The sequence below is a fragment of the Lepidochelys kempii genome, chromosome 7 (assembly GCF_965140265.1).
Source record: "Lepidochelys kempii isolate rLepKem1 chromosome 7, rLepKem1.hap2, whole genome shotgun sequence".
Classification (NCBI taxonomy): Eukaryota; Metazoa; Chordata; order Testudines; family Cheloniidae; genus Lepidochelys; species Lepidochelys kempii.
In genome coordinates, this window is record NC_133262.1 from 61879002 (window position 1) to 61892223 (window position 13222).

General features: G+C 37.9%; 1 protein-coding gene across 2 annotated transcripts in view; it reads left to right on the forward strand.

Moving 5' to 3' along the window:
- The window catches only part of VCL (vinculin), a 105815-nt gene that overhangs the window by 65794 nt on the left and 26799 nt on the right, over positions 1 to 13222 (forward strand). For both annotated transcript variants that reach the window (XM_073353147.1, XM_073353149.1), the window contains exons 7-10: positions 7166 to 7256; positions 8925 to 9072; positions 11891 to 12044; positions 12955 to 13130. In XM_073353147.1, the coding sequence (XP_073209248.1) occupies positions 7166 to 7256; positions 8925 to 9072; positions 11891 to 12044; positions 12955 to 13130 (569 nt within the window). The remainder of the gene's footprint in view (positions 1 to 7165; positions 7257 to 8924; positions 9073 to 11890; positions 12045 to 12954; positions 13131 to 13222) is intronic.

Here is a 13222-nt window from a genome sequence, read left to right on the forward strand (position 1 = left end):
TCATAAATAGGCTTGGAAAGACTAGATTTTTCAGTAAATGCTCATTTCACTGTATACACATAATGAAAAATGTTTCCATGATGCTGATAAAAATTTACAGACAGGCAATGCAAGAAAAATGCAACTTGAGAACTTACCAGAGTTTGACTTAAGGCTATTTATGTTGTATATTTTGACATTGGTTGAAATTTGTGTTTTAACAGTTAAGAAGATTTAACTTTTTTTGAATCTGAATGTCTGTCATTAAACTGTCTGCTCCCCATAGTTTCCCACAATTGTGAAAGATTTTAAATGAATAAAAATAAAGTGCTTAAAATAAACCATCAATATTGTCCATCAAAATTATTTTTTAAAAAATTGAATTCTGCCAAGCTAATCACAAGATACCAAGGTACAAAGAATATCTTTGGAGATAATTTGGTTCCAGTTAAAGCTTGTTTTTAAAAGTAACTTGCCTGTCCCATTGCTTAGTCTTTGCTGATTCCTATAATAGAAACAAGTAGGTTAAAATGCATGATACATGATCCAGTGGCGTATTGGAAGCACTCTGTATTGCCATGTAGGAGATCAGGGTTTTGTGCTCATTTCTGGTCTCTCTCTTTGGTTTGATAGGGAAGTGCTAGACTTTAGTATGCTCTTTTCAAGGAAAGAGTGTGTTTAATCTCAGTCATGTGGTGACCAAATTTTACACTGTGTGGTGTGAGTTAATTGGGCACACAAGCTGTCCCTTGAGGTCTGTACAAAATTTGTCCAACTCAGTACAGTACTTAAACACCCAATCTAGTATTACCTTAAGGCGCTTCTGTATGTGTCAGCAGGCGGTTAGTTTGCATTCATATTATCTCTAGAAACTTGAATTTGTTGCTCGGTGTAAAGACGAGGTGAAGAACTCCATCTTAACTGAGCAAATCTTTTTGTATCAACCTGGGTGTGGGTGGGATTAGTATCAGTATATGTTCTTCTTACCCCTCACCTCCAAAAAGGCTCTGTGTTCGAAACAGTCCTTCTGGAGGAGAAGAGGTGTGAAATGAGACCTGAGAAGTTGGAACTTCTACAAAAATGGCTCCCAGTCAACCCAACGTATTTGGGTTTTGTTTGCCGCTACTGGCATGCACATGGAGTGTGCAAGGGATGCCATTGCTCTGCTTTACCTGACTGTCCGCTTAGTACAGAAAATGCTGCCATATCAATGCCTGCCTGCTCACATGGGTAGAGCACAGGCCGAATGCAGAGCTACTGCTGTGTGCATTCACGTCCTGTGTAGCTGCAGTTACCAGCAAACACAGCAGCACAACTAATGGTTGGGATGCCCACTGTGTTTGGATGGCCTTTAAAGTATGCTGCTAACAGGCTTTTTAGGATCAGTGGCAAAGCAGCAAATAACTGAAAAACTATATTTTAAAAAATGTTTAGACATAAAGACAGACTAGTTCCCCCTTAGAAAACCTGTTGTGATAGAGACATTAAAATCACATTAGCCTATGTATTGGTGCCTTGACCCTGATTTTGCATTTGAAGTATTTTACCACTCTACTACTTCTTTATTATGACTACTTTATGCATCTTTGTTTTTGTTCTTCTGTTTATCTTTTCTCACCTTTAGAAGGTAAGATTTCTTCCACACCTCACACCTGTACTTTTGTACTAAAACAAAAAAGCATGTCTGTGGGATTTTGTGCTGTGTGCTGTGTATATTTTTTTCCTGTGTGCCAGTTGTAACACCATACTTATGTATGTAGGTCTAATAGAGGTTTTTAAATGAGCTTAGCTACCCCTGCTCTGATCTAAGATATCTGAAGTTTGGAGCAGCTTGTTAGGTGTGAGTGATGACAGCCCAGACTATGCAACTCTGCTGTTAAGAGTTTGATGGGAGTCTTCCCAAGTCTTTAGGACAGGTTCCTGTTGAATGTTTTTGTTTAACCTATGTTACTAGCTTCTGGTGCTCATGATCATAGAGTCCAATTATACAGAAGCAGGCTTTCTGTCTGATGGAAAGCTTTATACAGTAATTTTGCCCATCCCATAGTTTGTGGGAAGAATCTCTTGCTTTTCATCAGCACAGCCCCTCAATAAATAAGTTTCCTCAGAGAGCTTGAGCCTTCTATACAGGGCAGGTGGCTTAGGCTCATAACTTAAGTTACTTTTTTACAATTAGTTTTTCCTTATGGATTTAAACATTTCCCCCACTTTCTTTGAAACCCACACAACCTCACTATTCTAGTGCATGGGAAACCCAGGAAGCTTTCACTGTCCTAAGATGAATGCAGGGCAAACAAGATAGTACGTGAGATTTTCAAAATTCTTAAGATATATGTGAAAACTTTCTGTTAGTAACACAAGTCAAGGAGCTTTTATACAAATGCTTATATTGACAGTATCTGTAAGTGGAAAATTTTGGCCAGTGTGCATAATACATAAGTATGCTTTGTGGTCAGTATTCCAAGTACATCATTGTGCACTCTAGGTAAATTTAGAGTAATATTTCAATTATAAATTATATTTCAACATGCAGGATTATGATAGTCTGCCTGCATTTTAGACATGTTGCATTGGGCATTGCTTGTGTGTTGAACGGTTCATGGTACAAAGGATATTAAATGTTACAACTGAACGCTTGTGAGAAGAAATAAGTCCTGGTATTGCTTGCCTTGCTAGTGGTCCCACACAGCAGACCTTCCTCTATTGATACACGTGGCAAATGCTTGATTTGGGGAGAGAGGAACTATTAATTTACTTATATTTGCTGTACCTGTTGCATGCTTCTCCTTACTGATGGAGACTTCCAATGGAAAGAGATGATTCCTACAGAAAGGAGAGGGAATAAAGTAAGTGGAGGAAAAAATTTAGAGCAGAACTGTTTTTCCTATCAAGTGCACACCATTATTAACTTCATTAAGATAATTCTAACACTGTTTTTTAGACTGGGTGTTAATTTCAAATTTAGACAATATTTATAGTTCTGGCAAACCATGAATTTGCTTAAATATAGATTTTGTTTTGTTTTGTTTTTGATTAAACATAATGTGAGTGTTGGTTTATAATTTAAATGCTGAATGAATGTTGAAGCAAAACTTAATTGTTGAATAGTTTGGTTGCTAAGTTTTTCATGTGTGGCCGCCCCCCCCCCGGGCGAACAGTTAAATGAAAAATCCCAGTAGATGAGTGGGGATGAAACTACAAATGGAATACATTTGAGTATATAAATGTGTAGTTTCTCCTTTAATTCAAATGTCTACAGGCTGTAACAAAACTAGGAAAAAAGAATCTGCTGCTACAGTGCTCAATTCATATAATTCCCACTGAGGCTGAAGACGAGCAAGCCGGTAGTGAATAAGGAATGGATTCTGCAAGAGACTGAGCATTTCTTGAGAACGGAGGGCTGTTGGGAAGCATCCAGCAGTCTTGTTGGATGCTTCCCAGGCTTGAACCTTGTTTGACTAAGCTAGTTGATATGCCAGAAAACAGGACTTGCTGTACTTTCCCAACATTGCCTTCTTTGGTAAAGAAATGCAGATATTGCACAACTTCTCTAGACTTAGGGTACTTAATGATTCAGAGATTATAGTTAATATTTAGCAACAAGAGAAAGTGTCAGATTTTGGAGATTCCCTCTGAGGCAGGAAAATTGCCAATATCATTTTTCCAATCTGGGCTAGCTCTATGGCTGTTCACAAAATTACTAGTGATGGCGGAAGCAGCAAAAAGAGGAAAGTAGATCTAGGAGGTACCCTTGCTGGAGGATTGGCTTGTAAAATGCCCATTGCCTCTTCCCGAGTCAGGCAGTGGTAACCCTGATTGTTTTGCCTGTTTTATTTAGGCTCTGTGAAAAAGCAGTTTTGTTTCTAGTATCAGGGGGTAGCCGTGTTAGTCTGTATCCACAAAAACAAAAACAACAAGGAGTCTGGTGGCACTTTAAAGACTAACAGATTTATTTGAGCATAAGCTTACGTGGGTAAAAACCCTACTTCTTCAGATGCATGGAGTGAAAATTACAGATGCAGACATAAATATACTGACACACGGAGAGAAGGGAGTTACCTCACAAGTGGAGAACCATCTGTAATTTTCACTCCATTCATCTGAAGAAGTGGGGTTTTTACCCACGTAAGCTTATGCTCAAATAAATCTGTTAATCTTTAAGGTGCTACTGGACTCAGTTTTGTTTCTGTTGCTCTACCTCCTTTATCTGAGGAAAATTTAGACACCATAAATTTAGCTGCATCAGAAGGGAGACAAATCAGTGGAACAGTTTCAGAACTCCAAGAAGATCAAAGTCCAGAAACTGAAACATCTTTTGTTTCTTTTAAAACATCTTCTAATATTTTGGTACTAAAACTGGCTTCCCTGGATACGTTTTTAGTTCCAGGTCCCTGCTTGCCAACCTTTATCAATCAACAGGACTGTAGGTTTCAATGATCTCTGCGCTCCAACCCTCTCCCAAAGTCTGACAGTGGGCCAGGCTCTGTCAATGCTGAAGGGATGAAGCATACAACAAGTACAGTATCAGTGTGTCCAGTTAAGGGGCCTGTTCTGATGGAGTGTGTCCATTAGAAATGAATCCTGACTGGATAGAATGAAAATGTTAAAACAGGCTAAAAGCTGAGAGCAATCTTATGCGTTGCTGTTCAAAAGCAGATACTCTAGTACCATACAACCATGATTTGGATAGGCTACAACTGTGGAGCTATCTGGGCAGTCCATGGGTTGATGTGAAGCTTGGTAACTATGCTTTTAAAGAAGAGATGCTCTTGAATTGATTGAAACAATTTATTGGCTATGTGAATGAGTTTCCTAGCAGAAATCTGAAATATCCAAGCAGAACAGATCTTGACTTACCACCACAAAAAAAAGAAAAGGGTGTGTGTGGGGGAGAATGCTGTTCAAATCTGTGCATTATGTCTGTAGCTTTTGGGGAGCCCCAGAAATTGATGTATTTGATACACAGGATGGCAAGACTTAGACAACAGAATAATCAGGAATGGAGCCCCGGTGCTGATGGGAAAGGTGATAGAAGACAACTTGGCTCTCTTAGATCCCAGGTTGAGTACGTAGTGCTGGGAGTTTTCAAAATAAAAAGTGTAAAAGCTAAAAAAAAATAAAATAAAGTAAAATCATGTTTCCTTGTGTTTACGAAACAAGAGACTCAGTAATATACAGGAAACCTTCAGTGTCATTTTACTGATTATAAATATACAAAGCAATGTAGAGGACTGCAATTAGCATGATCAGATATAATTCTTGGGCATCATCAGTGCACATTACTGAGGAGGAAGATATGGGTTTCTAAAATTTTTAAGTAGACTTAAAGTGGAAAAAAATCAATGAGGTTTTTTTCAGTCTGTCCTCTTGAAACCTCTTCAATACATAGTATAAATCCAAAGCTTGAAAGTGCAGTGTTCTACTGAATGCTTCAGAGATATGGATGTGAAGGACAAACACAACTTTAAAAATCCTTTCATTTATAAACCCCTTTCTCAGTGGTAAAGCCCTGATTCTACAAAGATTTATGCACAAGCTTAACTTTAAGCACTGAGTGATCCCATCAAGTCTCTACAGGGTCAGAGCATTAATATAGAGACTAGTGACTAATATGTATACCTTTTTAAAGCTTCAGTTAATGCTTTTGTTTTTGGATTATTTATGGAGGGGCAGGTTTGCTCTCCACTATCCATTCAGAGCTAAAACTCCTTTAGTCTGGTATGCAATAACTAAAAGCTGCAACCATCATCACAAGTGATAAGTTTATCAGCTTAGTTAAATGTTTAATAGCTTTATGCATGGTGCTTATCGTTTTATCACTTGCCTTACATTAAATACAGAATTCACAAATTATAGAGCTCTAAAGTTAATAAAAACCAGTATATCCTGCCCTATGATGGTTTGAAGTCATTTGAAAGCTGCTCCAAGTACAGATCTTTCACTTACCCCTGAAGCTCATCAATCTCTAGTTCTGACAGACTGTAGAGGAAGCAGGTTCTGAGACCTAGGCCTTCTAATGAGCATGTTCTGTCACCGGACTTGGAGAGCTCAAACCTAACCCCTGACTCCAAGAGCCACCTAGAAGTTGCAATATGGCATGAGGTGACCTTTAAGGAGCTGGGTCCCATACAATATAGGACTGCATAGATTGAAACCAGTCCTTTGAACTATGCTCAGACATGACTCTGTGGCAGGGGCAGCTCATTAACACCATTTAGAATAAACAAATGTAAGTTACTTTTATCATATGCTTATTGAAGAGCTGTTATTCTGGCCCTGTCTCAGACTTCTTATATTTGATTATTCTTGTTTGCTCCTAGTTGGCTAGCAAACTCACAGTGCCCTCTAGTGGAGAGTTAACTGATCAACACTGGCAAGTACACACAGAGAAAGGACTCCATGTTTTCTGCTTTTCTAGGTGAAGGAGTGTTAGTGAGCCAATACCTTTGCTATTGTTAGAAGAGAGCTTCTCTGGAAGAGACTCATTGCCATGGGTAGAGAAGATAAAGTTTTTACTTATTAGAAAGGACCTAAATCGCATGTATGTCTTAGTCTCCATAGATTTAAAAGTTCTGATTATTCGCTGAATCCTAATAGCTGACAGTAAATCTGTATCTTCTTCCATCCTTGTTATTGTTTCCTCAAAAGTGACACTTAGCTAGTGTCTGACTTTAAAGGGCAGATGAATTCCAAAAATGTAGGTGTTCAACAGATTAGGTAGAAAGGGGCATTAAAATTGTCATTGACCTCTTAACTATAAGACGCCACTTCCAGTAGTATCAAGTCATTTCTGAAAAGACCTATAAACCATAATCTTGTTGCTAAATTTACTATAGTTGCTACAGAGTCTTGGTATACACTTAAAAATCCTGATTTCCAAGATACTATGTCTGAAAATTGTTGCAGCTTTTTTCCTGCAGGAATTGTAGCACAGGGAAAATAACTGAACAGAAAAAGTAACTAAAAACTTGCATGTAAGAGTTCTTTGCATTTTGAGTGAAATGAAAACGTCTTTTGGTTTTAATTCTCAAGAAAAGACTGTGACCTGCTGCTGTCCAGTACATTTTTGAGCTGTTTTAATAGGAGAATTGACTTGTGTTAAGCTTAATTTTCTATCAGCTTTGATTGCGTTTACTATCTGTGCTTTGGCAAAGAGAATGATTGTGAAAGTTTCTCTTTTGTAAAGGACACTGAAGCTATGAAGAGAGCTTTGGCCTTAATAGATTCCAAGATGAACCAGGCAAAGGGCTGGCTAAGGGATCCCAATGCATCACCAGGTAATAATCAAAATACTCCACCCATGCAGTGTTCAGAGTTTACTGTCTAAATGATTGTGGGTTTTTTAGAAAAAATTCTGGTATATTACTAAATTACAGGTGAAGTATTCTGAAAAGAAATGCTTAGATGTTCCTTCAAATATTAATGTTAAGAAAATAATTTATATGCAAAGTGCTTTGGAAAGCTCTGTTGGTTTTTTATTCATGTTGTTCAAATGATATAGTTTAAACCATGTGAAAACGAATCTTCTCTTTTCCATTCTGTAAGAAAATGTGTTCAATATTTAATGCTGTATTTATCTTCCTTTGCTAGTAAAAAAGTGTAATACATTACAATTAATATGGGAAAACGTGGCTCTGCAGCCCAGAGAATAAAAAAAATCCCATAGGCACTTTCATGCTTCATAGCTTTAGTTCTATATAGTATTGATCAGGCTGCTATATTTCCATTATTTATTTATTTATTCCCCCCTTTACCAACACCCCCCCCCCCATCTTCTCAGATATATCTTTTCCACATATAAAACTGCTATTTATGACACCTTATCTATTTTTTAAAAATTCCTGTAAGACTTTCCTGTGGCTAAACATAACCAATTGGCAGGGTTTTTTTTCATTTGTGCATCAAATATCTAAACTAATTTCTTTTTTTTTTTTAAGGTGTAGGTCAATGTACACCTGAGCGGCAATACTGGAAGTGTTTATTTTTGCTGTGTATGGTGTCACTGTTTTAAACCTCCCTCTCACTCTCCCTCCCTCCCTCTACATAGTCAGTCGTGGCAACTTCAGTTTCCTGTGGCGAAAGGTCATTGAAATGCATCCTACAAAATAACATTTTAATGAATGTGTTTCTAATACAATCCAGTTTTAACTGGGTTGGCAACTTTCCTTTTAAAAGAAATTTTGTATCTTACACTTGGATTTTAATTATTGTATTAACTAGGTGTGTACAGCATTATAGAAAAGCAATAATCAAACTTTAAGAAGCGAGTCAAACAAGTTGTTAGTTTCTAGATTAAAAAAAATAAATCTTTGTCTTGTAGCACACTAGGTTTAATTGAAGTAACCTCATTAATCCCAGATCTTTTGTCCGTACTGTTTTGTTGCTTGCTTTCATTGAGTCATTCCTAAACTGTAAGCTCTTTGGCACATGAACGTTCTGTGAGTGCTGGAGGTGCCCACAACACCTGGGTGGTTTTTTTAAAAGAAAAAGAATCTAGAACTACCATGCTCTTTGTTGAACACCAAGAAAGCTTTGCTGTAGGCTCCAGCTAAGACTTTGAAAGTTAGTCCCTCTTTCCCTTGCCTCCCACCCAAAAAACCCCACAATTCAAAATCATGTTCTTTTAAAATGTTTTTATATTCCTAAAATTTTCTATAGAAGCTTCATCAGTAGAAATGAAACGATCTTTAGGGATTCATTTCATGCTTAATTCATGGGACAGGATATACTATTAAAACAACACTATGCTGTTGCAGGAACATTGTCTTAGTAAAAGGTATTGGATTTCTTGTACTCTGTGTGCTTTTGCAGTCATTTCAGTTAATGTACTTTACTCAGTGAATGAAGTATGATTAGTGCAGCAGGTCATGGTGGAATTAGCAGTTTCCTCTTAATAAGCAATGAGTGTCTTTCAGTGTACTTATTGACTGTCTCCTGCATATTAGGGGATCCTGGTGAGCAAGCTATAAGGCAGATCCTTGATGAAGCCGGAAAAGTGGGAGAACTGTGTGCAGGCAAAGAACGCAGAGAGATTCTGGGAACCTGTAAAATGCTAGGCCAGATGACTGATCAAGTGGCTGATTTCCGAGCTAGGTAAACCTTCTATTATTAATAAAAGAGTGTCTCTGAAGTATATAGCTGTTTAGGCTGTGATGTTCATCACTGTGGTACAACAGGTTATATTTGTAGGAGCATACACATTATCTTGTTTGTTTGTCTTGCCATCTCTTCCAGAAGGATAAAACACATGGTGATGTGAATTCATATTTACCAGTGTTCTTGGGACAAAGCAAACAATATAGTTGAATTAGATCATTCAGACTTCACTCAATTGCAAACATGTAGCGACCTGATTTGCCTTGAAAAATCAACAAGCAGAAATGGGGTCTTCAGCTCAGTATAAATAATTCCACAAACTCAGGTGCCTTTTATAAATCAACACATTTCATATGATTCAGAGTACCCTAGTCCTTTGGGTTGCCAGAGGTGATGTACCAGAAGATAGCAGTTGCTCATCACCCTGATAAATAATGTAGAAGTTAGTCTTCACCTACAAGTTCTTTTTGTTTCTGTTTTCCATTTGGCCTTGATGAGCCTGATTCTTTTGCTTGCACCATTCTTCCATCTGTGTTACTTCATTGACTGCAAGAGTTACTCCAGACTTACAGTGTTTTGGGAGGAGAATCAGGCCCACTGTCCCATGATGAAATTCTGGTTCTGGGCTGGAAGAGCAATTTTGTAGCAGACACAGTTCAACATATGGTAGCCTAATGGGATCAATTAGATCATGTTTTATAGGGCACTTTGAACAGGAAAGGCAATGCCAAAGCACTAAGAACTTATTATACTCTCAAAAGCTCAGGGGGCCTTGTGTTTCTTTGTGAAAGTGGAAAGGCAGGAGGGTTACAAAATACCTCGTAATATGAATTTTGTAATTGAATTTTGGTGGCTGAGGACACAAAATTGATGTGCAGTTGAAGACTGTCAGTCAGTTTCCTAACACTGATCTTACCTCAACAAAACAAACTGTTCCAGTGATCCATTAGGTAGATATGTGGTGGCTTCCTGGCACAATTTTTTTTTTTTTTTTGAAATATTAATGCATCTTGCATATTGCCAGGAGTGGCAACAGAAATTGGTAAGAGGAGAGCATGTAAAAGAAAACTTCATAAATACCATGTTTTTCAAACGTACGTAAACCAAATGGCCTCTCCTGGCATAAGCCTTCTAGTGAAATATGGGTGAGAAGTGAACAAAGCCAGAAATTACTTACAAGTTACTTATTTTGAGCTCTCTTTAAAATAAAGCTATTAAATCCTCCGTATGCCAAACTATAAAACATTCTAATCGTATATGCTCATGCTTGGAATACTTTTTATATTTAGCTAAATAAGCACTGGCATACATTAACAGTCATTATCAGTTCACAGTCCTTGTACATCAAAAAGGTACAAATCTGGAGTATGATCCAACTTCCAGAATATTTATTTAGTTGCTTAATGATTCCATCTGTGCAATTCTTAAACCTGAAGCCATCTCCAAATTATTAGTTGCATTGTCCTCAAAACCAGTTTCAAGGCATCGATCCATTTCAGCCTTCATGGGAACAGTGGAAGAAGAAGGTTAAAACTTCCCTCTTTAAAAGCTTCTAGCAGATTCATAAAGAAATAATGCAGGATTTGCCTTGAAATTTTACCTGTTCTTTGCAGAGCGTCAAGGACAAATTCAGTCTCAAGGTTGAGTTTTCTTGCTTTCACAAAGCAACAGTTGGTGCCAGTCTTGTATTGGCTTGAGACGTCTAGGAAGATGATGACATCCACCCCCACCCTCACTCCCACTCCACAGTTAATTTCTGTGCTGGCTAAGTAGTTAAAGGTCCTTGTATCTAATTTTTTAGAGGTTAGGGTTGAAGAAGCATATCTGAAGTTTTGGCCGGACTCAGGAGAGGGGCCCTTAGGCCTACTACTACATGATTATCCACAATCTCCTCATTTGGTGTTTTTTCTCCCCTGTCATCTATGCCTGCTCTATTAAACTAACAATGTATTCTTTTATAAGAAGAGGAAAAATCTCTATGAACTCTAGTACTTCAGACACTTAGAACCTGAGATTCCTACAACCACATCTAAAAACCTGTAAGATTCTTGGGCTTTTGCTTTAAAGAATGTTCCTCTTCAGTTGTACTTTATTTCTAAATGTTTGAACAGCCACCTGTGGTGGTTTCAGTTCTTCTCCTGCAGAGCCCTGCTGATTTCCTATGTGTATTTCAATAACCTTCCCTTGGGTTCAAATTTAGTAAGATGTCCTACCAAGAGCCTATGTGTTTTTCAGTATTCTATCTTTTGAACTGGTGTAAATATGGGAACCAAAGCAGAGTGTACCTTTAAATTGCAGTACATAACTCATTTAATCCAGCCCTCCTTGCTGTATGCAGCATAAGATGTGGAAAAGCATTATTCCCCCTAAGTGCCATGGTTTAAACTGTCCTAGGAGTGTTGAGAAGCCTCTGAGGAATGAACAGAGGAAGTGGACACAGGGCCCTGCCACGGGTAATTCAGTTGCACTCTGCCCCCATAACGCTCTTTTCTCTTCTCGTCGTCATACTAGGAAACCTTCAAAAAATTCAGTTCTTGTGCTGATGTTGCATGTAAAACTCTAGTAAGAGACAGGCACCATTTGTGTTTCCTTTTTAAGAGGCACCTGTCCTAGCCAGTGTTCAGATGAGCTGTTGCCTTCTTGTTCCCGCTCCCCTGTGTACGTTTTAAACATGTTTCCTGAACACCTTTGCAATATCATGATTGTGGTAAGAATTGATGAAAACTTCGAAACCACTGTTAGTGCCTCTTGTAATTAAAATAAAAACAACTTTTTGTATGATATTCCTATGATGATCTTTGTGTTTTTTGAGTAGAGGACAAGGTGCTACACCAGTGGCCATTCAGAAAGCACAGCAGGTGTCTCAAGGTCTGGATTTGCTTACAGCAAAAGTGGAAAATGCAGCCCGCAAACTGGAGGCCATGACCAACTCTAAGCAGGCGATTGCTAAAAAAATTGATGCTGCTCAGGTATATAGTAATTTTATGAATTCAAAAAATCTCTCACACTGTGCCTTTAAGTCACTGTGCTGAACTATTGCAGGTATCCCCAAACATGGTGATTACTTTACATGAGGTATATATTGGGGACATTTTCTTGAGCATACATAAGTCTCTTCTTTCTGATTTCACTATCTAGTGGGAGCCCAGAAGAGTTCTCTCACAGTCTCTCTCTCAAAATGGAAATTCTTTTAACACAGATGTAAACTGATACATTTCTGAAAATAGAGCGGGAGGTACAGTCTAATTTTGGCCATAACATTTTTGTTAAAGAATTATGGAGCCAATACTATGAAAGTTTCACAATGTTGAACTCCCTTGGGCTCTCTGTGGGAAGTACAAATGCAGATTGAGTGCTGCTATGTTTTATGCAAATGGTAAAACAGTACATTGCTTGACCAAGAGGGTAGTTTATTCAGCTCTATAATGGAGGAAGGATATGTAGCATCTTCTTCATAACAAGAAAACTTCATCTTCAATTGTTAGGTCATGCACTCCATTAATTCAGTGTTAAAAAAAAACTATTATCCAACATCCTACTGTACAACATTTTTAGAAAGATTCCTAAAAAGAACTCTACATTGTCAAATAAATAAATTTAGACTTGTGGGAAACCTAGGTATAAAATAATTGTGAATACTTAAACAGCATCTAGTTAAAGTGAACTTGTGAAAACAGTATATGTAAGTGGGACTTGACAATGGTAGCTAAGATGTACATAACTTAGTATGGCTTGCCTCATATAACAAAACACCTAGTAGCCATTAGAATATCAGGGTATGTTATCAATATGAGAATCTTCTGTGAAATGCCCGTGTTCAAAAGATTTTATATAAGTAGGTGACTTAATCTTTATTTGTACCTATTCCTTTATATGAAGAACTGGCTCGCAGACCCTAATGGGGGAAGTGAAGGGGAAGAACAAATTCGGGGAATTATGGCCGAAGCCAGGAAAATTGCAGAACTGTGTGAGGACCCCAAAGACAGAGATGACATTCTGCGTTCCCTGGGAGAAATCTCTGCTCTGACAGCTAAATTGTCAGATCTACGAAGACAGTATGTATCTATACTGCACACATTGTGGTATCCGAGCATCTTGCAGTTGCAGTCTGAGTGCATGAATTCGATGGATCAGGAAATTCAAAGTA